The following is a 27,045-nucleotide window of genomic DNA, read 5'->3' as shown; positions in this document are numbered from 1 at the left end:
CTGGAGTCAACAGCGGAGCTTGTGATCACCTAGCTTTTACGTGGCTTGCCAAAAGTTGTTTGTAGGTATTGCGAGGTTATGCTAGATTTTGCTAAGTTTTTGGTTGGCTTGGCTAAGTCATTTGTGGACATTGCGAGGTTTTGGTAGGTTTGGCTAAGTTGTTTCTAGGTTTCGCGAGGTTATGCTACGTTTAACTAAGTTGTTGTCTCGGCAGGCTTGACGCTGGAAGTTTTCGAGCAGGCAGACCGGGGTCGCTTTCTCGGCGACGTCGGGCGTTCAGGCGCCAACTCTCGCGTACCCTGGACTGAAACTCGGTATCCTAGACTCGGCGTCGCCTCTTCTCAGCCGCAGCTTCGGCGCGGTGTTCCGGATCACCTCGGCGACGACATATCGCTTCTCGCTTGGCAGTGCGGCGCTCTGCCTGGTAAGCCGTGCCTTCTTCGGGCGTCCGGACTTTCTTCGGTCTTCCCATGGCAGATGCACGTACGCATGGAGTAGTGGTGGCGAGAGGTGTGTCGCCGCGCCGGCTGTTCCGAGCTTTTACTCACCTGTGACGTCACGACTCCGTCCTACGTGCGTGGGGTGCGAGAAGGTTACGTGGCTCGGTGCTATCGCAGGTGGTTGCTAGGCAACGCGAGGTGGCGCACAGCTAGGCTGAGTTTTCTGGTAACGCTACACGGCAGAACTAAAAGATTAAACAGCTCCGCTGTTAAAAACACTCTCGTCATCTTTTAGTGACGGCCTCAAGTGTATGGAAAGTAAAATTCAATTTTTCACCAAGTGGTATTTAATTCTGGGTCTACGGCTTGTCATTTACGACCTGCCGTCTAAGTCGTCGTCTACATACTGTCGCCGTTGTCGTGTTTCTGCGATGTGGCGCTTATAGGAGACGTTGAGCTGAACTCCTAGTTATAACCGGTTTTCGCGAAGTTCCAGTATTAGTTTTGTTCACAGCAATTTTTTGTGAGCAAGGCAAGATTGGCCAAGTGGCATGTGAAACTGGAGCTTGTGGTTACATGGTATTACGAACCTTTGACGCGTGCGTCAGAGTGCCTTGGGCATAACCTGTACCGTGACCGTGTCGCCGAAAGCTGGGTCTTGGTCGTCATCCATATCGTTCATTCTGTTTCACCTACAGTGTGGGCTTCTCCGCGTTCGATAATGATCATCTGCTGTCGGTTCTCTCAAGGCGTTCCGCGTCCCCCTTCCCTTCCTCCTTTCTCTTGTCTTCCTTGCCCTACTCGTCTGTTGTTTGGAAAATGCTTCTTGAAATCAGTCATTGGAAAACGTCTGGTTTGGTCGAATTGTAGATTCATGAAATATATATATATATATATATATATATATATATATATATATATATATATATATATATATATATATATATATATATATATATATATATATATAATAAAGCAAGAGGCACTGAACTAGGCCTCCGTGGGGAAGGCAAAACGTCAACCCCATTTACAACACCAGTATGGTTGGCGTTATGTTTTTATTCTTTTTGTGTTTCTAATGTTGAATTCAGTCTTTATTTTTCTCTTGTACAGAGAAGGAACCAGGAATAAAAGCTCGTAAGCTTGACAGAGGTCCTGCACATGTGAAATGCATATGTGAAATGCTTGCTGGCTTAACATGCCTATTCCTTTCTTTAGATGCACTCAGATTTTGTCGGGGAAGTCACAATATGGCCTTCCACCAATGTACAGTGCTCACCAATCCCGTCGTAGTAGTTTTGAAAACCACGTGACTATTATACCTTTGATTTCCGGGTTGCAATAAGGAAATCGGCTGAAGACATCTGAAGCCGCATTCCACTTTTCGCGCTTTTTGAACAGTAGTGATTCAAAATGACATTCTAGTCAAAAAATAGGCGCCTGAGAAATATGGCAAAATAGACGTTTTTAAGCTTTCATGCTCGAGCTCTACCCGCTTATGCCATTGACCGAATCGCATTTGAAAAGTTCCCTGTTAAGCTTAACTTGTGCCTTATTACATGCTTTTTAGAAATTGAGGCCCCGTAACTCGAGTACAAGGTCGGCAGCTATCCAAAAAAGCGCATATCTTGCTTGCATACCAGTACGCTGGTGTAAGGATGGTCGACAATCGTTTAAAGGACCAGAGCAACTTCGTCCGCAGAATATCAGGGCCGGAAGTCGGACGCAACAGGTTAGAATAACCACTCGTATAGACAAGCTTTTGCTGCATCCAGCCAAGAAATGAGCTGATAAACTCCTCCCCACTCTCTTCCTTGCCCGTTATTCTGCTTCACCCTACATTGTGATGAACCTCTATGTTAAATCTCCAAGACCACAATCCACACTTTTATAATGCAAAAGTCAAATCTGTATTCACCCGCTGTTTGCCGCAAGTCTCCTGAAGGACCGCTCGTTAGTTTAGTCAAAAGAAATATCGATATCATTTTAAACTGAGTCACTGCATCCAGATAGCCACTGTCGTCGTCAGCATAAGACCGCTTTTTAAACAAAAAATAAAAATAAAAGTATACTGCTGTAACTATATCAGGAAGCGCGCGGAGTACCTGCCGGGTGAAAGACATTATTTTTCAACCGTTCGCCCGAGCGCTCGCCTGTCGACGTATCACAGAGCGGGCGTCGGTTGTCCCCTTTCGCTAAATTGGATTTTGGGGTGTGAAGCAGCAAATAGGCTTAACCACCGTCGCAGTTCAGACATACGACGTTGCATAAGATACGCCTGCTTCGACAGCCTAATCTCATTCGAAGACTGCGGTGAGAGAAGAAAAAAAATGCGTCGAAGAAGCCACCGAAGCTCGCAAGCGCGGAACCCCTAAATGCAATTATTCCTGGACTGTCGTTATTCCTGGACGTTGTACTCTGTAAAATAATTTACAACCTTAAAAGCGAATAATGGTGCAAATCTCTTTTATAACCTGTACCTTTACACCATTATTTGGCTCTAAAAGTGTGAGTTCTAGACCGTTTTACCCCCTTACTCACTAGGGTAAATTATAGTGTAGGAGGAGGAGGAGGAGGAGGAGGAAACAACTTTATTGACACCAAGGGCTGGGTCAGGTGAAGGGGGATAGGGATCAGGGGAAGAGGAAGACGGTGGGCCCTCAGACCGCTATGTGTGGCCGAAAGTCGTTGTGCTTCGGTGACCCCTATGGCCCAGCATAGAACCCGGAGTTGATCTTCCGACCATGAGCTGCGCGGCGCAGCCCCCCAGTGCTCCTGTCTCTCAACCCCCTCAAAGGAGGGAGTAGGTTAGTTTCGGCAATAACGATATATATGATTAAAGTCGGCTCGAGGACTCGAGCAGAGACGACAATGGGGTAAGACGTCACCCTGATGAATTAGAGAATTGATGAAATGGGAAAACCAAAGTGTTCGTTTGGAATCGACGCCAAACGACTTGCTCAGCCTGGGACAAAAATTTGTGAGGTGTAAGGTAGCTAGCTCATGCTGGCATTGCGGTAGTGTAAAGTAATTTCATGGTAGGTGAGCAGGCATTTCCGCGTGCTGTGAAAGGAAGGTAGACCGTTCACTGCCCGGTTGACGAGTGCTCGGCTTGTTCGTGGGCGCTTTTATTCCCGGCATGTCCACAGTGCGCTGGAACCCGTAGGATGGTGATTATGCGCTGGAAGGAGGGATGGCTTGTAGGATACGGTTGGCGGATTCGTGAATTCGACGCATAGAAAAGTTACGAATCGCCATTTTTGAATCTGAGAAGATATGTAACGCTTGAGTGTGAGCCATTGCTGGAGTGATGGCGGCTGCTTCTACCTCGATTGGTTGAGCCACTCGGTCGATAGTGGCGCAACAAAGTCGTTTACGGGCATTATCCGAGACTATCACTGTGAAAGCAGGACAATGAAAGTATTCTGCAGCATCTCCATAAGCAGTTGGAGTCGAAGGTGGACAGCGCTTATGCATTGCCCTGTCTAATTATGGGTTGGATGGGTATTTTTCGGCAATGGTGGAATGTAGAGACTGTCGCTAATGCACTCGGGGGAGAAGTGATGGGGTTGGCGCATCCTATGCGATTGATTTTGAGGCGCTGAAGGAGCTGCCTGCCTGTTTCAGAGCGGGAAAGACTGGTGTAATGCCCCATGCGGTGTGCTTCGACTAATTCATCAGTCGTACTGTGCACCCCCAGCGGGAGAATTTCACTCGTAGCGGTACTCTTAGGAAGGTGCATGGCAGTCTTATACGCTGTGCAGATGAGGTGATCTACCTGGTTCCCCTCGAGAGTTGACAGATGCAGATGGGGGAGGGAGTAAGTTATCTTACAGAGGCAGAACGCTTTGACCAGGTGGCGTGCGTCAGCTTCGCGCATTCCCCTGTGGCGATTAGAGATCCTCTTTATGAGGGTGGAGGTATTCCGAACCGACTTCCGTACGGCACATATAGTGGTGGAATTGGAACCGTTATTGTAAATGTGAAGGTCTAGAATTCTTATGTTGCTCACCTCTGGGATGAGTTTATCATCCAGATATAGTGAAATTGCTGGAGGGGAATGGTCTTTGGGGCGAATGAGGAGAAGTTGAGACTTAGGAGCTGAGCAGCTGAGGCCAATGCTCCGCGGATGTTCTTGGACCGTTTTTGCTGCCCTTTGAAGGGTGTATTCGATTGTTCCATTGTTGCCCGTGGAGGTCCAGAGAGTAATGTCATCGGCGTATAGGGAGGGCTGTAGGGCCGGCATGGCGAATAATTTTTTGTGCAAGGGGAATTAGAGTTATATTAAAAAGGAAAGGAGATAGGACGGCTTCTTGCGGAGTGCCCCTACTTCCGAGTGTGAAATCCGGTTATTTAACCGATCTGAGCTTTATCTCCACGGTTCTATTGGTTAAAAAGGCAGTAAAATCTTGATAAGTGCGGGAACACACCTTGAGCTGACTGAAGTTTTGTAGTATAGCCGCGTGTCGCACATTATTGAAGGGTTTAATCCGGTCAAGTTCCACTATTGTTTTGGTGAGATGTGGGAATTCGTGAGCTAGTACCTCCTCTTTCAGTTGGAGCATTACATCTTGCGTGGAGAGCCCTGTCCTGAATCCGAATATAGTAGGATGGAAAAGGTTATTTTTTCCCCATGAATCCGCGGAAGGGGGGAGGGGGGGGGAGGTTAGTACATTAGTACATGAAGTGGCAGCTAAGGTGCACGTCTCGAGATGTTCTTCAGCCGGGGTGACATCCCCGACCACCCGTCGCCTGTATCCTTAAGCGCTCACCCTTTTTAATGAATTAAATTAAGTTTGATTTTCCCAGTAACGAAAACAATGTATACGGGAGCGAAATGAGCTCCGGATTCTGTGCTCTTCTCCCTCCACTAACCCTCACATTAAAAAAACATCTTCCGGAGTGCCTGGCTGTGTAGTACATGCTTTATAACGAGGCACTTGGGTTGTTACGTTAACGCGATAGCTTTAAGGGCCTCATGTCGCAAGAAAATCCAATGTCGGCGTCGGACTTAGCTTAGACGTAGCCCTCCGTGTGGTGCAGAGGCGTTACTAAACTAATTGAATTCCACAAGGTAAATTACGTCGAAAAACTTGTAAAGCACGACCTAAACACAACTTACAGACATAGTAGCGTCGGAGTTTAATTTGAATATACCAGAAAAACATAATTCTGTTACGCGTAAACTCAGACACAGACCCCATTTCCGAACTGCGCGGCTCGCTCGGTTCCTTGCAACAACACCATCGCGCTCGCCTACACGCATACGCAATAAAGCTGCGGTTGCCGGGAAGCGTGACAAGCAGTCAGGGATCGTTGAAATCTATCGTACTCCACTCTTAATGGCGAAGCTTAAGCGTCCTCCAATCTTTTGCTTTCTTCTTTGTCTTTATGATGTCGTTTTAACCTATCTGATCACATCTATTGGCAAAGAAACAGCCTGTCAGTAATGATGAAAATATTCATTCGCCATTGTTTTCTAAAACTGCCCTTCAATCTCAATCATGCTTTATGGCTTCTGGAAGTGCCCAGAGGACAAATGTGTGCTTCTGGGAGGACTTCTGCTGTGTGCGAGTTTAAGTGTGCTGAAAAAGAAAGTTTAGAGGAACGAGTCTCCATTTCTTAAAGAGAGGCTCGCCCCCCCCCCCCCTCTTGGAAGGTCAATTGTAGCACTGCGCCATTAATTTTAATTCAGCAAGCGCTAGAGGTGATTTTATTGCCAGCAGTGCCTTCTGCGAGGGAATACTAGGTATCCAATTTGTTGACTAATGAATTAACCACGATTAATCACTTTATGTACCATAAGGAAAGCAGGTATTTTTACACGCAATTCGCCGAGGTACTGCGCACGACGGTCATTACCCTTGCCCGACTAACGTTCTTGGCCCTGCATCTGTTTCATGAGCCCCCTACATGTGAAGCTGCCAACTCGTGAGCAACTGAAGGTTCACCATAGTTTCTTTATATATATAGTTTACCAGTTAATTTTCATTCGATTAGTTGTGCATCACGAGGGCTCTGTTATACCAAAGACGCGATGAGGGGGAGAGGTGATCACTCGTGAGAAGAAGGAGAGCGGCGCCTGCAACTCCAGTGGAGCCTCCGAAGCGCGTGGTGCCTTTGAGCGCCGCCGCGCACACGCTTTCTTGGTGTTCACTTACGGCGGTGTGCAATGGCTAGAGAGCGGAGATCTCTTGTGGCTCCGTGTGCGCTCTGTCTTTGCGGGCTTAGCTCACTCAAGCTTCGGAGACGCGTTAAAGCTAGAGGCCGCGTGAAGCGTTCGCTCGCTGCTGCTGCCGCTCTTCGTCACGCCATTGTTTCGACAGCCAGTTTCCGTGGTCATCGAGTAAGATGCGTTCGTGTTTGCCTGTGCCCGCAACACCATGCTTGGCAATATAGTTATTAGGCTAATGTTTACTGAAATTTATATAGGCGATAAAACTGCGAACCTTTCTTATTATATAACAATTTAGTAATTTACTATTGTAATCAATTCTTCGCCTTTCGAACGAAACATATTTCCCTACGTGCTTTCTGTGCAAGTTGCCTACTGCACTGTCACAATTCTTTAATCCTATGCTTCGCTTTATACATATATATATATATATATATATATATATATATATATATATATATATATATATATATATATATGAGCCTACCCCTCCTCCTCCCCTCTACTGAAGGAAGACATTAAGCTTAGAACGACAGAAAGCTGAGCTTGGTAAGTATTCATTATAAGCAAAAAAAAGGTGAGGCATGCAGACAGGATACAAAAGTAGAGAAGTGGACAACACGAACGCCGACTATCAACTGAAGGGAGCACTGAGGCGAGAAAAGAAAGAAGACACAAAACCCGTCTGCGCAAGCTCAGGAATGCTATCACCACGTGTCAGTCGGGAACACGTGCCGGTGTACGTGAGAGATAACTGTTAAGGCACTTAATCTCTTCCTTGTGTAAAGTAATTTCACTTATCTACTTCTCCGCTTCTCTACTCTTGTGTCCTGTCTTCACGCCTCACCTCTTTTTTACATAATGAGACTTTAAGCCCTGGGCCTAAACCGCCTACACCAGGGGCGGCTTGGACGAACATTCTATAACAAAAATAATAACGAATTTAAGAACGCGTTCTTGTCCGGACTAGGCGTTGGTTATGGAACATTTAAGAACGCGTTCCTAAATTCATTATTATTATTTTCCCTAAAAAAATGTTCGTGCAAGTCGTCCCAGGCTACACCTCGTTGGAGCCTTCGCTGCCCCCAGACTATCGAAGTGCGCCCTGTCGGCTCTCGTTAGTGTCACGGTGCAGTACTTGGCTTCACCGCTCCTAAATGACGGTGCCATCACTGTCAAGAAAGGGCATATTTTAGGCGCTCGCGCCATCGTCACTTCCATTACAGGAAGTTTATGGTGGTCCCCGGTATAAAACATTTTCGTGTTAAAAAATAATGTACGGCAAAGACAAGGGCACAAACATGCCTAAGCAGAAAGAAACATACAATATTATATGTATAGCGTTTTCGGCTGACGATCTCTGAGAACGGCCACCACTACCTGAATGAAGACGCCTCTCTGTACGGGCCTATGCTGGAAGAACCGTATGCCGGACGTGCTGTCTATTCGTACTTGAAACTACAGCGCCACATTACAAGATCTTAACGGACAGCAGCGCTGTGTCCGTCCTGTCTTTCCTTTCGCATTGTGTAGTTTCAGGATGCAGTTTCAATTACTAATGCGAGCCTTTGAAATAAACAAGCTAGAAACATGCTGGCCGCATGGAAAAGGCCTTAGCATTTGGTGCACGCTCGTTTCCGAGCGCGGAAGAGTTTGTGTGAGTGGCAACGTCTAGTAGACAGCCGCTGCGCTGGCCAACCGTAGTGCGTTTCGAGAAAGGAGTGAGTAGGCTTAATGACGCAGGAGAAGCGTGCACAATTCCCTCTGACGCGTTTGTTGCCAGAGGACTGCCCTCTCCTTCTTTCTCCCTTAGTGGCAAAGAGGCAGTCTTTGTTCTGCTTAGTCGAGAGCTTCCTACATTTGCGCTAAGCTAGATCCGTTTCTCATTGTTAGGGAGGCTCCTCAAAACGGGGTTCCCATTCTCTCTCTCTCTCTCTCTTTCCTACTGTAAAAGTTGTTCTGTACTTTTTGCTTGGTTTCATGAGTCTATACTGATTATCGTCATTGGCGTCAGCTGCGTTTTTTCGTAAAGCGTTCTCAGCATTGGGGTTCGAACCGATATATGCGACACCTATAGGTGAAAGAAGCACCAGCTTTTTAAATCAGTGTACATTCACGTGCGCCTAACGCGTCAAAAACAGTAATAACTCGAGAGTCGCTGGGGACCATCTATAAAGAGTCAATTGCTAAACCATTTTCTTTGATCATAAGATATAATTTACAAGGCCTGTAAACTGGCGTCGATAAAGGTTGTAGGCTCGCCCTCGTGAACTGTCAAGTCGCGCCGCACAACCTGTGCAGTCACTGCACAACCGTTAGGTTGGGTAATTAAGAGCTGTGTGCAATGTTATGTCGTTGTGTGTGTGTGTGTGTGTGTGTGTGTGTGTGTGTGTGTGTGTGTGTGTGTGTGTGTGTGTGTGTGTGTGTGTGTGTGTGTGTGTGTGTGTGTGTGTGTGTGTGTGTATGTGTGTAGTAGTAGTAGTATGTTTATTTGGCCATATTATATACAATACAATATGCCCTCGAGGTGAGGCTAAAGGAGGTAGACCAAGCATACCTCCTGACAAGGCCTAAACCCCGATCACACATCATGGAAACGGGGGCCGAATGGACAAAGAGAAAACAAAACAATGAGCAAACATGATCACAATAGAAAATAGTTAATGATAGACAATAATAAATATCCATTAACAATAAACAAAACATTTCATAATATGCACATTCAAAAAAAAAGAAAAACCTAAGTATACAGAATTAGCTGAAATTTAACCGGGGGGGGGGGGGGGAAAGAATCGTCAGTTTTTTTCTTAAATACAGACACACTACAACTTTCTAAAGCAATCTGAGTAAGAGACTGGTAGGCATTACACAATGTTATAATTTGATAATCGGTTGTTTGTTTACCATAATTTGTTCTGGGTCTTGCAGTAGATAGGGCAACGGAACGTAGACCATACGCAACGTTTCTTGAATTATAAGTATTAGAAAAAGAGTTAAAGTCATGTTTGACTTTATAAAAAATGTGAAGAGCCAAACTAAAATTGTATAAGTGAAAGAAATTGCGAACATGGAATGTTTCGAAAAGATTAGCTTCAACAGATGAACTTGAACTTAATAAACGTAGAGCTCTTTTCTGGAGAGAAAGCAGTTTGTGTGAATCAGTTTTGTTGCATGTACCCCACACTAGGGCCCAAACAATGAAACGTTCCTTTCCTTCGAGCGCTTCCTAACCTTACGTGAGGCCTCCTTACAGCGAAGGACCGATGGAGGAAGCAAGCATACTCTGAAAGCTCCCTTCACCCGTCCTCACGTAAGGAGCGGCTGCCGCCATGCCTGGGTTCGAGATTATCTCTTAAAAGCTTTAGGCGAACACCAGAACACCACTATTCAATAAAAAAGGTTGTATCGTCGCACAATCTCTAAGTTGATGAGCTAATATAGAGAAGCGTGGACGCTATTTTTTAGTTTTGTTTACTAAATCTAAAGAAGCAGTGCATTACAGTGCGAAACTTGATGTGCTCCAGCAACGCTGGCACGCCGGCGTCGTGCAACGCCTAGCAACGCCTAGCAACGCTTCGATGCCGCACACTTGAATGCAACGAACGTGCCTGGCAAAACGTACCGTGCTCGCACTTCTCCGAAGGTGGGCGACAGCACGCACGCGCAGCCAAACGTCACGTGGTTAAGCAGTGAGGCGAAGCGCTCGTTCAGGGCCAGGAGCGGCGTAAGGACGCATGAAGGTAGCTTGGCCCAAACAATAAAACGTTCCTTTTAGGGGTGTGCGAATGTTGAAATTTTCGATTACGAATCGAATACGAATAAGGCGAAGAACTCTCTTCGAATATCGAATCGAATATCGAATACATGTGTAGTATTAAAAAATTGCAAGAGAGGTAACAATAGCTTTATTACCCTTTTAAAAATAACATTGCATTTTACAAGGTTGCTTCAAATTAAAGAGGTACTCAATTATAGATAATGGACTCAGGTAATGCCCTCAGTCAGGTAAAACGCTTGTTACAGATTGTCATGAAGGAAAATTAACTGCTCAATATGGCCAGAAAGTAAACGCTCTCTATGCACTGTCACATTTCTACCGGTAGAAAAGACTCTTTCACTAGGAACTGAAGTGGCAGGGATCGCCAAGTACTTCCGGGCGAGTGCACTTAAAAGCGGGTACCTGAAGCGGCCAATGGACTGCCACCACTCACAAAGATTCATGCCCCTTTCCAGAAGAGGCTTTTGCGCGTAGTCTGTAACTTCCCTCTCAGGGGCAGATGCCAAATGTGTCTTATCTTTGTTCATCACTAGATCGTCAAAAGCATTCCATACACTCGATGCCACCAGTGGACACGAAGTCGACGCTGGCACGGCGGTGTCCCCATGGTGTTCCACGACGGCTTCCTGGAGCTCCCTTGTCACAAGGTTTTTCAGACAGATCATCTGACCAGATGCCTGATAAAGTGTGGCCATAAAGCGCGGATCAAGAAACATGCCTAGGCTGGCCACTTCATCAAATTTCCACTCCGCACAAAGAGCCTTGATACATTTTGAATCAATGTTAGCAAACCCTGAGTTGCCTTTGCCACCTTCAAGGCAATGGGGCATTCCAAAATAATTGGAATTATAAAGCTTGGTGAAAAAGTAACCGAAACTGATCATGTCTCAAATGCCTGAAGCAGATAGACTGAAACAGAGCATACAGATAATGAGCGGATCATGCGAAGTTCTCAGTTAATAAACATGTTCTTAGGAGAATGCGGAGCAAGCATACAATTGGTTAATTGCTCAATTATTCGCAGTCTATCCGAATATTCGCGGTTTCCACCGTTATTCGGCCGTCCTCGGATATTCGTGAATTTCCGAACATGCACTTCTCGAATCGAATACGCTTCGAATATGGAAAATATTTGATTCGTATTCGAAATTCCGAAAATTCGCACACCCCTAGTTCCTTTCCTACGAGCGCTTCCTAACCTTACGTGAGGCCTCCTTACAGCGAAGGACCGATGGAGGAAGCAAGCGTACTCTGAAAGCTCCCTTCACCCGTTCTCACCTAAGGAGCGGTTGCTGCGTGCCTGGGTTCGAGATTATCTCTTCAAATCTTTCCGCGAACACCATTATTCTATTAAAAATGTTGTATCGTCGCACAATCTTTAAATTGAATAGCTAATATAGAGAAGCGTGGACGCTTTCTTCTAGTTTCGTTTACTAAAGTTAAAAAAAAGTTGCGCATTACAGTGCAAAACTTGATGTGTTCCAGCAACGCTGGCACGCCGGCGTCTTGCAACGCCTAGCAACGCCTAGCAATGCTTGCATGCCGCACGCGTGACTGAAACGAACATGCCTGGCAAGACGTACCGTGCTCGCGCGTCTCCGCAGGTGGGCGACAGTGCGCATGCGCAAGCGAATGCCACGTGGTTAAGCAGTGAGGTGAAGCGCTCGTTCAGGGCCAGGAGCGGCGTAAGGACGCATGAAGGTAGCTTTGGAGCTACCTTATGCTGAGGAAGCACCAAGGAAGCCTTCACCGAGGGCCCCTCAGTAAGGAAGCTTTCAGAGTGACATAAGGTAGCCTCACCCCAATGAAGGCTTCCTTAGTGAGGTAAGGAAGATTTCATTGTTTGGCTTCTTATGCTGAGGAAGTACCAAGGAAGCACCAAGGAAGCCTTCACCGAGGGCGCCTCAGTAAGGAACCTTTCAGAGTGACATAAGGTAGCCTCACTGCAATGAAGGCTTCCTTACTGAGGTAAGGAAGATTTCATTGTCTGGCCCTAGGTTGCAATACACCAGGTGAGACTGAACAAGGGCAAAATATAACTGTTTTTTAATTTGTAGTGGGAGGAGATGTCTAACACGATAAATAACATAAATAGATCTGGCCATTTTTAGTCTAATGTAGTTTATATGATCACTCCAACCCAAATCGCTACGAAAAAACACACCAAGGAACCGGCAACTATGAACTTGCTCGATGTTTAAGTCATTAAAAAATAGTTTGATGTGATAAGCTAATGGTTTGTTTTTTGGATGGAAGAGCATAAACTTTGTTTTGTTTACGTTTAATTGAAGTTGATTAACATAGAGCCAAACCGCTAACTCCTCAAGCCAGGTATTACATTGGTGTTCAAGTACTTGGAGACTGGAGCCGGAAAAAAAGACATTAGTATCGTCGGCATACATCATGATATTAGGAGTTAATGGAATGTTTACAATATCATTAATATAGAGAATAAATAAAAGTGGTCCCAGAATTGAACCCTGAGGGACACCGAATTTTATCATACCAAAACTGGATTTTACATCATGAATCTGAGTGTACTGTATCCGTGCAGTTAGATAACTTTCCAATAGTGAATTTGCCACTCCACGGATCCCGTAAGTTTTTAATTTGTGGAGCAGTATTGTATGTTGCACAGAATCGAAAGCTTAGTTTCAAAATTGTTAATTATAGAGTTTTTAATATCTAACAGAGCAGATTCTGTTGATTTACCGGCCTGAAAGCCATACTGTTGGGGGCAAATAAGATGTTTAGCTTGTAAGAAATTGTTTAGTCGCCTATAGAGTATACGCTCAGCTAACTTCGAAAACAGAGGCAATACCGAAATAGGACGGTAATTATTTGGGTCATTTTTGTTGCCTCCTTTGAATAAAATGGTAACGCGCGCGACTTTTAATTTGCTAGGGAATACACCAGAAAGAAGCATTCTGTTACAAATATGCGTAAGAGGGCCTGCAATAATATTTACAGCACATTTGATAGGAAAAGCAGCAACTTCGTCATCTCCAGGTGAGCAGGTGTTCCTGAATGAATTAATGATAGAAATAACTTCATCCACTGAAGTAGGGGACAAAAATATAGATTCAGTACTGCAAGAGGGTAAGTATGAGTCAACAGACCGAGTTGAATGACAGCTAGCAGAGGGTCGGTATGCTCCGGCAACTAAAAAGTGTTCATTCAGCATGTTGGCAAGTGAAACTCCAGCATAATTCACCCCATTTACTTTCAGCTCAGAGGGAAGACAATTCTGCCTGTTCCCTATAATAACGTTAATACCTTGCCAAAGTAATTTAAGATTGTGTAAGATTGACGAAAACTTATTTATATAGAAACAAGATTTAGCTTTCTTTAGATCCGAGTTTAATTTATTTCGAAACTTCTTAAACTTAGCTAAATCATCCGGGCATCGCGTTTCCAAAAAACGAGAGAACATTTTGTTCTTTTCTTTAATTTGTTTCGAAAGTGCTCCTGTCATCCATTCTTTTCTAGCCTTTCTATGTTTTTTTATAGTTTGAGTTGGGAACGCAGCGTAATAGCATTCAAGCAGCTTCTGAATAAATATATCATAAGCACGGGACGAGTCGTTTTCACCATATACATCTACCCAATTAATTGTCGACAACAAGTGACAAAATCTGGAGATGCTCTTTTCATCATTAACTCTACGAGCGTGAACGCGTTTATTCAATTTGGTCGTATCAGGAAAAAGTGAAAAGAAAGGCAAGTGATCACTAATTCCAGAAGAAAAAACACCGGATATGCAACTCTGAGGTGGGAAATTAGTGAAGCACAAATCAATTAATGTTTCAGAGTGCAAGGATATGCCAGTAGGAAATTTAATAGTATTGTCACAACCATTAGACAGCATTATTTCATTTAAGTTAATCTTCAGAGCGTTATCCTCCAAAAAGTTAATATTGAAGTCACCTAGCACAATGATACGCCAGTTGTTTTGGTTAGCAAACTTCAGAAAACAATCAATGAAGCGAAAAAAATTGTCAGAATTTCCTTGAGGGGGGCGATACACAACCATAATAGTAACTCTATGAAAAGCAATGCAAACAGTTTCAAAATCAGTACAAACAATTGAATAATCCGACAAGACCTCAAAGCACAAATAATTTTGCACATATAAAGATACACCACCACCACGCTTTCCATCTCGAAATACTGAAATGGGTTTGTAACCAGGAAACTCGCTGACATCTGCATTTGAGGTAAACCATGTTTCAGTGAAGGCAATAAGGTCAAAATTAAAGTTCAGTTTAGTTAATTCAGCTTCTACTTCTTCCGATTTACTTTTTAGGCTTTGACAGCTCAAGTGGTAAAGAGATAGTGTGTTGCGAGGATTGTAAGCACCATCCTTTAGAAAGTCGGTGAATGACTCGGCAGTAAAATAAGCCATTTTTGAGCAGGTGTACTGCGCAGTCTCGCAGCAACAGTGATTAAACCATCTTATCAATGTCCTCCTCACAAGCGATCCTGATGGCTCGTGCACCAGGTTGCTTTCGAGCGTAGATCTTTCCTTCCTTTGACCAGACGAAAGCGTACTTCATTTCCTTAGCCTTCATTTTAGCGAGCCACAGTAAATTCCTGCTAGAAGCCGTCAGGTTATCAAAGAATCGAATGTCATCTTCGCATTTTTTGCGCTTTGAAATCCAGTCTGATTTTGTGGATCGGTTGGCAAAACGGATCAAAACCACAGGCACCTTGTCTGGTTGAGATGGAAGGCGGTGTAGCCCTTCAATGTCATTTGCTACAAGTGTGGGCAAGTCAAGCTTTACAGCAAGGCTGTTTACTTTGCTCAGTAAATCTTCACCATCTGTCACAGGCATTCCATGTATTTCCATGTTTTGCCGCCTACTGTACTGGCTCAGGTCGTTCAATTCCTGACGCAGTTTTCGAAATTGCTGACCGTCCTGGTTTGCCTCAATGTCGTCAACTCTCTTACGCAGGAGCTCGATTTCCTTGTCATGCCTATTAGACACTTCGAGCAATTTGTCATACGTGTCAGACATATGTTGTACAGACTTTTCAATGCCTGAAACGGTTTCCTTCTAAGATGTCAGATCATCCACTTTGGCCGTGAGATTTGCCAATTACTTACTAATCTCAGCAAGCCGTTTGCATTGGACAGCAGAAGATGCATCACTGCTGCTATCCTGACTGCGAGACGCCGGAGACCGACATGTCAAGCATTTCAAGACTTTTCTTAATTCGGCATTTTTTGCTTTAAAACTCCGCTCCCCAACCCCTGCACACTTCCCTATATGAAACCTTTGACAGCAATCTGCACAAGTCATAAATTCTTCACCATCTATAATGTCTTCGTAGCATGCAGAACAAGGATCAAAATTTTCAGATGACATTGCAAGCAAGACACTAGACCATGGGCAGCAGTGGCAGCAGTGGCAGCAGTGGCGGCAGCACGCACTGGCAGCTTAACAACAGTAAGAAAAGAAAACTAACCTGCAAAATTCAAAACAGTTGTTTGAGCGCTCTTGTGCAGCAACGTGCCACCGCCACCGCTGCCGATGTGTGAAGGCTCTCGACGACTTGCGCAGCTTTATAGCCAGAAGGAAGGGGGCGTATCTTCACGCGATGACAGCACGTAGGCAGCCACACACGGTGCGTCAATGAAGCCAGCAGAATGCAGATCGCGCTTGATACGGAAATTCTTGCAGACGGACAGCAGCGAAGGAACTGCAAAATTCAAAACAGTTGTTTGAGCGCTCTTGTGCAGCAACGTGCCACCGCCACCGCTGCCGATGTGTCTGCCGATGTGTATGTGTGTGTGTGTGCGCGCGCGCGCGTGTGTGTGTGTGTGTGTGTGTGTGTGTGTGTGTGTGTGTGTGTGTGTGTGCGTGTGTGCGTGCGTGTGTGTGTGTGCGTGTGTGTGCTTGCGTGCGTGCGTGCGTGTGTGTGTGTGTGTGTGCGTGTGTGCGTGTGTGTGTGTCTTTCTAGGCACGCTTAAAGCAAACAATGGAATCCAATCTAATTTAATTATTCTTTGCATAATGAGGCACGATGAAACCAAGCAATTGGAAGCGAAGTACTCTTAGTGGCGCGAGTCTCCATATTTCAGAAAGCTATAAATCTCGCTGCATTGAGCCTTTAGTAAAACTGCGAATTTGTTTCAGTAAGTTTTCTCATTTCTTATCGCCGAAGCACTTCAACACGAGATATTTATTTTTTATTGAGAGCGTACGCGCGGGCCCGTGTGTGTGTTTCTTCGTATCGATTGGAACTCTTCTTTATTGTTACTTGCACCGGGAACGTTCGCTAAAGTCTTCGTGTGTGGAAATGATTCGCTTTCGAAAAATATATGTCGCACTAAAGAGAAAACTGCAATTTTATATTTCTTTGTCCTTCCTTCATTCCTTCATTATTTCTTTTTATTTTGTTGACGTGCCGTACAATAGCAATCCCCTAGATGCAGTAATTATTATGGTTGTCTTTTGTCACCGGTGAAACAAGCGTCGCAAAAGGCAACATTGTTTCCTCGTAATTGATGTTAATGCGAAGACGGTGTCACAGCTCCGTTTACCTAAGGAAAACAGACTAAGCTATTAAAAAATTAGAAAGCACCCCGGCCGACATAACATAGGGCGAGGCCATCTTTTCCGACTCTTCTTTCTTTTTTTCTTTTTTCTTTTTGACATGCCATAAAATAGCAATCACATACATGCAATAATTACCATGGTTGTCTTTTGTCACCGGTAAAAAAGCTTCGCAAAAGGCAACATTGTTTTGTTTTAGTTGATTTTAATGCAAACACAGTCTCCTAGCTCAGTTTGGCTAACCAAAACATATTAAACAATTAAAAAAGAACACCCTCACTTACTGCGTTTATAGTGACACAATTTAGTGGGTACTATTTTTAGTGTGTCGTCTTCTTTCAAGAATATGTTTAGTATCTTGCCACCGCCGCGAAGTCGGCTCCTCTAATAAATAAGTCAACCTTGCCATAAGCAAATTACCTCGTGTTTAGATTACTTTCTCGCGCTAACCACCAGACTGGACTATGGGGCATTCATATACCTGCGTACACGGGTGCTAGTTGAATTGGCAGCACGTAGCTCCGCACGATGCCAGCTATTGGAAGCGAGGAGACGGACCCGCGCAACTGCGCTGTGTTCGCACCGTGGTCCCAGCGGCTAACTTCATTAGTGAGATGCACTTGTAGCCACTGAGAGCCGAGGTGCTCATTTGGACTAACACCATCACCGGGCAGTGGCGGCCACGTTGTGGTTAGCGAGACCACCGTCAACTGCAACCCTCGTCCGTACAGCTATGCAATGCGGTGGAAGCTATAGCACTGGTGTCTGTCACTTACCCCTCTAATACTTTGAAGTATAATATCTTTACTATACTTTTAATAGTAATACTTTATAGTAACACTAATACTCTTCAGCATAGCTTTTTCCCTCAAACAATCGAAACTTCGAATTCGCTACCAGGAGCCAACAATTTTCTCCCATTAAATGAATTTTTATCTGTAATCCCTCAACATACCACTTAACTTTCTTTCCTTGTTGCCTATTGTGTTTCTTTTTTGTATTATATTGCATTATCAACTCCTGCTATTGCCCCACCATGGGCTGCAGTATGCGAAAAAATAAATAAATTAATAAATAAATAAATAAAGGGGGGAGGGGGGTCTGTTGACCGTAATGTTGAACACATAAGTGCGCCAGGAACGCGCGACTCTTCTGCATAAACTGTGAGCCCGTTCGCGCTCGAATCTCGCACAGACGTGCATTTTGCGGCAGAAGTAACATAATTATGGCCGTGCTTGGGTGCACTGCTATTCAGATTTTTTTTTTTAGAATAATTTCACGAAGCTTTTCTCAAAGCTCAAAGATTCGCCCTAGATGTCCATCTTTCCATCTTGAAGTCCACGAGACAAAGACAGATCTGTGCTAAAAAAAGAAAGAACTGCTGTTTTAAACGCGCGATATAGCTAGGCGTCAGAGAAATAAGCAAACCAATAACGTTCTCTTAAACACAGCAGATCTTTTAAAAACAGCAATTCTTAAACGGCTCGGAATATCTTAGCTTCAAACATGGAGCTTTTATTTTTCAACTAGTCCAACAATTGCATTACCAGAGTAAAGTCACTAAGCTGTCAGCTGACTGCAACTGGCTCGGCTCTCTGTCAGAGGTTAAGGATAGGTACACTGTGTGTTGACAGGTGGAGCTCGCTTTTTGTAAGTTTTAGGCTAGCTGTCACTGACTATGATAAAGAATGCCGTTTATGCGTTTCGCTTTCTACAGGAAGACATTTCGCTCACTCGAACGGAAAACGCTCGCGATAACAAGAACAGATGCCGGGACCGAGCAACAAAAACGGATGCGAAAACTCTTTGCCACCCCCCCCCCCCCCCCCCACCAGCTCAAATAGTTTCCCACCGTCTCCGCAGTCCGTTTCTCTTTTCCCTACCTTTCTTCTGCTTACTTTGTTTTCCGGTATTTCTGTTTCTCAGTGCGGCGATTTATGATTTTATTTCCTGAACGCGCAGACGACCTCCTATTCGAAGTTGTTGAAGGGCGGCGTTTTAAACGAGGCCATTTTGTGAGCAGCACGCAGTCAGGGGGAAGTTGTCGGCTCGAGAAACGACCCCACAGCCGTTCGCTCGCTCTTAGCACGCACTGCGAGTTTGCGCTACATGTACTGTGCTATTTCTAACGTTTTCGTTTGAGCATAGAAAGCTTTCTTTCTTTCTTTTCTTTGATCATTTTCTTTCTCTGCGGGGTCTTGCTATGCGGTCTATTATGCAAGAAATATTCACAGGCTTAGTTTACACCAAGAGGTTTTCAGGAAGCACCACTTGGCTTGAAGAAAAGTGTAGAACCTTTCCTTGCTGGCTAATGAGATTTCTTTTGGATCTTGGAAACCTTAAAAATTCAATTTGCTCGAAGGAGCGATAATGACATGTGGAATCGGGAGCAAGCTATACATCCCCGCACTTTCTTTTTCTTCTTTGTTTACCTTGCCATTTGTTTTTTTTGTTTTTTTTTTCTTTTCATTCATGCAGTTTCAGTTGTCGCGATCTATCGTTCGTCGAAGCTTGTCGTTTCGGTGATCCTCTGTGAGTCCGCGTGTTCCCCAATTAGGTTCTTGCCGTAAGCGTTGTCGTAAGCTCTTAAACCTCTTACCAGTGCGTCAATCGAGCTTTCGTACTTACTCCTGGTTTCCGGATAACACGGCCTATCGTCAGGCTTTCTGTGTTATCCGTTTGGCTAACGAGGTTCAGCTGTCGATATTATGGGCTGTTATTCGAGCGAAAGAAGAAACGTTTCGCTAAGGTGATTCAGTGTGGTTGTGGAATTAATCTGAGTGGGAACTAAAAACAGGCACAAGCACACACACACACACATGCTCGCACGCAAGCACACAGAGAGAGGAAAGAGTTTATCGATTGCGAATGAAATGGGGTCACACTTGTCCTTCCAATGTGCCTCGTATGGCTTTCTGGAAGGCTTTCAGAAGGGAAAAAGAAGTGATTCTTGCATTAGCGTCCCGTCCCTGTCACTTCGCAAAAGCGAGCTGGAAATTTTAGATTCGATTTGCTGATAACTTCTCTGGCTTGTAATAGATTGTATGGCGACTTCAACTTTTTGTCAGTATTCCTGCACTTGCGGCGAGTGTAATCTTTGTGTGCGTGTATATTCTGTGCCAATATGTTAGGTACTTCCTAGAATAAAATTTGTTGCGAATTTGGCGCTCGGTCTGTCTCCGGTTCTTTTTTTTTCTGAGATTTTAACCTTGCGCCACACATTTTATTTATTTATTTATTTATTTATTTATTTATTTATTTATTTATTTATTTATTTGTTTGTTTGTTTATTTATTTTTTCAATATACCTTACAGGGCCCAGAAGGGCATTGAGTCAGGGATACAAAAAAAAACAGCGTAAATAGTATAGAAACAAGTACCAAATAATGACGCAGGATGCAAAACAAGAAGTAAATGGAAAATTGTACAGAGCAAATGATAATAAAAGAAGTATATGCATAGGCGCAAGGAACGTCATATTACAACATGAGTGACAGGATTGCGTCATATGGGGCCAATACATATCGTAAGAAGAAACAGTGGTCATACAAGACATGTAATTGATGTCAGATGCATTAGGTAACAATACATACCGCAATAGCAACGAGAATGGAAATGCAAATCAACTGAAGAGACCCAAGCCACGACTTCACCCCTTACAAAAATGTTTCCGCAGCTCCTTCTTAAGCTTTATCAATACACGCATAGCTCAAACGTTATACACGACTAAGCAAGCGATCTTCACGAAGCCCATGTTTGAATTATATAGAAAGCACAATCTCTTAATCTGAAATCAACCAAAACCATGTGAGCAATAATATACGTGTACTCTTATGAAACGATAGCAAGTATTTTAATGTTGATGTGTTTTTGATTCATTGGATGATTAAAAATGGCTGTGGCTTAGCTAAGGTTAAGCCCAGGATGCGAAGCATACTAGCCTTTATTTTAGTTGTTGAACCATTGTTTAGCCAGGTGAACTGCTGTTGCTTGGCTATATTTGGTTCGGCTAGACGAAGAAACTACTCATGCGTTACTCTGCTTCGCCTTCAAGAGTGGAAGGCGACAGCGTTCCCGTCGACCCGCCAAGGGGTGTAAGACAATGGGCTACGGCGCAGCGACTACGCGCCCCGCATTGGACGCGGTGAGCGTCGAGCAACGCAGCGTTCGGCGCGGCAACGAAATGTGCGCCTGAGCAAGCGACGCACGCCTGAGCCTTAGAAACAGCTCGTTTCTAAGGCAACACCGCATTCACTAGAGGCGCTTTTGTACCGCTTTGAAGCATCGTACTCGGGGCTCAGTGGTAGCGTCTACGCCTCACACTCCGGAGACCCTGGTTCGATTCCCACCCAGCCCATCTTGCAAGAGTTGAGCCAAAGCCACCTAGAAACAAGCGCAGCTGCTTATATACCGCCACGACGCCGCGAGCGACGGCGCGAGTTGGAGCCCCGTTTCTCCTCTATCGTGACGTCACGGTGTCACGTGGTATGGCATGGGGTCAAAGGTCATTGAAGGCGACACCGCCGCGCCTGAGGAGCTGGGTTGAACTCTCGTAATATGCTTCGCATAATATTACCTGCGCAGTTCAAACGCCGTCTTCGTGAAGCTCACTTGCTTAGTCGTGTATTATGTTTCGGTGAAGAATGCGCAAACCTCACTCCCAGAAAAGAAGCCTGCAAGCAGGTGGATGTATGAACGAGCCTATCCTCAAAGGCAGCGGCCGTATTCTGCCATATTCTGCGCTGCAAAGCGCAATGTGTGAGTAGTTGTCCCTCGCTGTCTTCCCCATTCCTTTGGGAGTGTGTACCGTCTGTGACACATGTTCACTTTGTTGAGTGATGAATTTTATCGCATCATTTACTTTCTGGCTTCGAGCACCTATGATAGAGGCTATGAGAACGCAAGGGTATTGCCGCGCGTGAGAACATCGTGGGAGCAACACAGCGCAGCTATACGCCGTAGTTCTCAGCATAACCTCGTAGAATTACTGTGCGGCTGAAAGACTACGCCAGACTGCTGAACGCTAGTGCATATGATCACAACGTTCAACCTGTAGCAGGCTGACATAATAAGGACTGATCTGGTATCGACGTTAATAAGCAGGATATTGATTGATTGATTGATTGATTGATTGATTGATTGATTGATTGATTGATTGATTGATTGATTGATTGATTGATTGATTGATTGATTGATTGATTGATTGATTGATTGATTGATTGATTGCGGAAATATTTGCACAACGTGTGTCTCCAGCATGCCCTATCAATAAGTTTTTCAACTAATAAAGAACGTTTAGATGATGACCCCGTGGCTTCTGTGTAATATCGCAGCTACATTTCTTCAACAAGACTACTACTGGTGTTTGTGTTGTCCTTTTCCCTCTTCTTGTGCCCGTGTAGGCACGCCTAACTTGTTCTAAGGCGAGTCAATTATCAAGTAGCTCAGGCTTCTGTCGTTCTAAGTGTGAGCCTGTGCTGAGCAGGGGGCAGACGACAACCTGATGCCGAGGGGTACGCGGCGCAGGGTCACGTGTATACGTTTGACAGCGCTCCTGCTTTCCTGGCGCCATCTGTAGCTTCTACTTCGGCGTCCCATTATCTAGAATCGCTGTGAGAGTAGCCGCGCTGGTATGGTATGTCCTTCAGGTAAACGATTAGCGACAGTCCGAGCTTTACAGTTTCGGGAGTTACAATCTTGCAAATTGTGCAGGAGTACAGGCTAATTGGAACTAACGGGTTCATTGTTGACGTAAAAACATCTTAAAGCGCAGAAGAACTCGGACACAGGCAAACAAACACGGGCGCTGCCAGAAGTACTGTCGATTTAGTTTGAAATACTGCGCCAGTTTGTGTTCACCTGTCTATGTTTCCTGCGCTACTAAACGCCCCTCTGTCGTCTATGATCGAAGGTGGCCGTGAAATACGCGCAGCAAACAGATACCACGTCCGTGCTTTTTCTTCATTTTTATTTTTATCTTCTTTTTTCTCGTGTCGCACCGAACACGTGTCACCCGTTTCTCTTTTGTTTTTTTCTTCGCAGGGTTGGGCGTGAACGCGGCCTTGTGGTGGTTGTGCGCATGCCGCTCGTGATGTGTGCCGCGGCGCGGTCCTTCCACGGCCCGTAGAGAGCCCTCCTCTGCTCCTCCCCGTCACTTCGGACACGCCGGAGTGACCAGTGTGCTCTCTGAGGATTAACCGCCAGTCCATCATGCTGACACACGCCAGGAAGGAGCTCAGCCTGGACGCCCAAGGAGGTGAGTGATGTACTACAGTGCATCCATCTGTCCGTATGAACAGTGCCCCTCAAGGTGTTACTATTTCTGCAGTCACGCCGGCGCAGTATCGGGTAATCCTTACGCAGCTATCTGGACATTTAAAGCGAAAGCTTTACTGGCCGCGAACTTGCAATTTCGCCGTGGCCGTGCTCCGAGGAGGCGCATGACGTCCCACCGCGTTCCTCGTCCCACCGCGTTGCTCGTCGTTGCGTTCGCCTCTGCTCGCTTCGCCAGCTGCGTCGCATGCATGATAACATGACGGAGGATTGAAAAGGAGAGCTCGCGTGCGCCGCAACCACAGTTGAGGCGGCAGTATGGACGGCCACATCTCTGGTATGCAGGAGGAGCCCTGGAATCGACATCGGAACGAGATGACGAGGAAACGAATCGCTCATGAAATAGACGAGCAGCGCGCCGAACGACTGGCTAAACGCCGCAACGTAGCTAGACAACCCGACTAACCTGGACTTGCAGTCATGATTAAACAAGGCTAACCATGCAATCTCTTGGCTTTCGCTACGTATATTCTGGCACAGCTGAGCTAAGCCACTGCCAATTTTTACTTTCTCACGATTACGTGCTAGGGATTACAGGGCAAGATGACGTATACTTTCCTAGGCTGTAAAATGACCCGAAGTAATTCTAGCAATTGAGTGTGCATGCGTGTGCGCCAAGCGCACCGTCGTAAGAAATAGCACGGAGCGATTCACTGTGCCACCTTTAAGACCTACTGCGTTGCTTCAGGGCGTTACATACTATGAATTAATCAAAGAATCTGTCACTTAAGAAACCTTGTCATTGATCTCATTTAGACGATTGTCTGAAGCGTCGGTTGCGGGCGCTGCGGCCAGTGCTTTCTTTTTCTGTATTTTCCGCTATCGTGAAGAAAGAAAATGTCCATGAGACGTATCGGCTGTACAAGAAGATAGTACTTAAACTGCTGTAAAAATCAGTGATCCACTGATGACTTTTGCTCGGACAGGCAAGGATGGTTCACTTAACATATTTACAGAGCTCTCGTCAAAAAAAGAAAGTCAAAGGTACTGTGTAGACTGCAAAACGAAATAAATTGTGCTAAATATATTTTGTCTGGTTACCAGCTTGCACAAGGCATTTCGCATAGGGATGCACCCTAACTAGTAATAACATTTATCTACTAAGGATTTTCCCACAGTGTGAGTACTGCCGTTGTCATCTGCTGATCTCACGCCTACCCACGCTAACAAGTAGAGCTGCATGTACGCGGATTTGGGTCTACGTATACCGTCACGATGCCAGTTTTAACTGTGAGCGGGCTATGTGCCAAATGCGATTTGCCCACAGATAATGGAGTATGCCCGGCAACTCTACAGAGAGTGTATGCAGGGGTATGCAGGGCAATTGTTCATCAAACACATAGGTGACGTTCCCTGAATGTACGTTTATAGGTGATTTGTGCCGACAAAAAGCAGACTAAATGAACACGTAGTTTTCAAATCACAACTGAAAATTCTGTAGCGCGCACTTTCTTTCATGGTATTTGCCCTTTACAAGTTGGGTGGATGGATGGATGGATGTTACGTTATTTTATGAGCGTCCCCTTTGGAACGGGGCGCTGGGTTGCGCCACCAAGCTCTTGCTATTACAGTGAAAGCTCGTTAATTCGAACTTCAATAATTCGAATTTATGGATAATTCGAACTGTACGATTTGGTCCGCCCCAGCTCCACAGAAGTCTATGTATAAAGAAGTCCGTTAATTCGAACACGAGAAGGTTCCCTCACGGATAATTCGAACTACGCTCGCCTGGCACACGGCCAGAGAAACGCGCCTACTGCCTACACGCAAGGCTGTATTGCCTCCGAAACGGAGAGAATGGCGAGAGAAGGCAAAATCGGAAAAAAATCTAACCGACGCGGGGTCAGCCAGAACGCAGCGGCGGCTGCCGCCTCTCCGTTCTACGTAACCTCCGAGACTTCTTGCCCGCTGCGAATCTCGGAGGCTTCGCAAATCTTGTACAGCTGCTAATGCTGTGCGGAGATGGCACGGCAAGCGCCAAAACACAGCGAATCAAGTACGTCGCAGCTGCGCTTGCAATCAAGAACCAACGAATCAGGGCCTTCGCCACCTTCACATGTTCAGCGTCTTTGTCTCGGCAGTCTTCATCGGTTGTGCACCTCTGTTTTCAGCTTAGGAGGCATCGGCCGTCGCGATTCATTGTGATGGTGTTAAGCCTCGGCTAACGTTCGTTTTATTGGACATCGGTGGTGTGGCACAGTCGGACCCAGAGCTTCGACTCGAAGATGGCGTGTGCCGCGGGCACACGCCATCACTTTTTGACTCGCCAAATTTCTAACATGCCCTACTGCTTCCAAATCGCAGTGTATACTCTGTTGCTCTCCTTCACTTTCGTTAGTTCGAACTTTCGTTAATTCGAACTGAGGCGGCTTCCCCTTGCGGTTCGAATTAACGAGCTTTTACTGTATAGTGCTTAATGTCCTACCTAGGTTAAACAATAAAAAAAGACAAAAAAACACTACGAAATCCCACAACCAAATTTTCTGATCCCCGATTCCGAACTGTGCTTTTGTACATCTCCGGTTTTTTTTTTGTTTTTTTTGTGATTTCCCTATTTTTATTCCACCAATCCTCCAATCGCCTCTTACTAATCCCTGTTGCGGATATGTATACTTTTCCACTGCTTTCGCTGAACCCAAGGGCTTCAAGGAGGCCAGTGGTGCCTAAATATACCGCTGGGTAGACGTCTCCACATTCTAATAAAACATGCTCCATAGTTTCCCTAGCTTTACCGCAGCAAGCACACGCTTCTTCTTCCTACTTATATCTCGCTTTAGAGGTGCGTGTTCTAAGTAATCCCGATCTCGCTTCGAAAAGTAATGAGCTTCCCTTTGGGTTATCCTAAATTGTTTCTTTCCTGATTTCGTTTTTTCCTCTTAAGTAGTTGCTCGTGGCAGGTTTCTTTTCCATTGCCGCCACCCATGAGATTATCTCGGCCTGTCTGACTTTCTGCTTGACGTTCTTTGTGGCCACGGTGTCGAGATGCCATCTGGTATCCGCCTGGAAAAATGTTGCGGGAGACTTATCGATCCGTGCTCGAGCGCCGCGCCATCTTGAGGCCCACTGACGTCTGCACAAGAAAAAGTGACACTGCTTCCCATAGAGGGCGCTTCCAACTTGCTCGCATTTTGTTCATAGTTAACAACACAGTTAAACAAAAATAAAAAGCTGAGCATGGTGGCAACTGCCATCACCCCGTTTCAAAGGGGACGCTCCTGCTTTCCATCCATCTATCCATCCATCCATTAGTGTATATGCGCAACGCATAAGTCCGCCGTTATGTTCCTGCTCTGCAGTGAAGCAACTCCTCGCGCGCAGGAGGCAGATGCCGCGCGGTGTTCCATTTGGTTTTTTGTCTGCTAGCCACGAACGACATGCGGCAATTGTTCGCAAGCGCTGAGCAAGACGACACTTTTTAATGCAGATGACGCTAGAACGATTGGCGTAGACGGAGGGGTGCCCACCCCCCAACATTTTTAGTTTGTATGTACATATATACATGCACATATACAAACACACGCATGAACGACCATATAAGGAGTAGAACCTCCCTCGAAATAAAATCCCGACTACGCCCGTGGCTCGAACAGCTCAAAAGTTTGCTTGCAAATGCGCATTACCTTGCACCAAAAAGTGGTGCAATGTTTTTCAGCATGCATATGAAGTTTTCTCGCGGAGGCTGGAAGGCAAGAAATGTTTTAAAGGATGTTTAAAGAAAACTCCACGCATGTGAGGTGGATAATTATGTGAGCACATCAT

General features: G+C 45.3%; 1 protein-coding gene across 2 annotated transcripts in view; it reads left to right on the top strand.

Annotated features, from left to right (window-relative positions):
- The window catches only part of LOC139060175 (serine-rich adhesin for platelets-like), an 841,896-nt gene that overhangs the window by 610,522 nt on the left and 204,329 nt on the right, over positions 1-27,045 (top strand). For both annotated transcript variants that reach the window (XM_070539104.1, XM_070539103.1), the window contains exon 3: positions 22,996-23,209. In XM_070539104.1, the coding sequence (XP_070395205.1) occupies positions 23,164-23,209 (46 nt within the window). In that variant the 5' untranslated portion in view covers positions 22,996-23,163. The remainder of the gene's footprint in view (positions 1-22,995; positions 23,210-27,045) is intronic.

This window comes from Dermacentor albipictus, chromosome 5, assembly GCF_038994185.2.
Source record: "Dermacentor albipictus isolate Rhodes 1998 colony chromosome 5, USDA_Dalb.pri_finalv2, whole genome shotgun sequence".
NCBI lineage: Eukaryota > Metazoa > Arthropoda > Arachnida > Ixodida > Ixodidae > Dermacentor > Dermacentor albipictus.
This window is presented reverse-complemented; position numbering and strand designations above follow the sequence as displayed.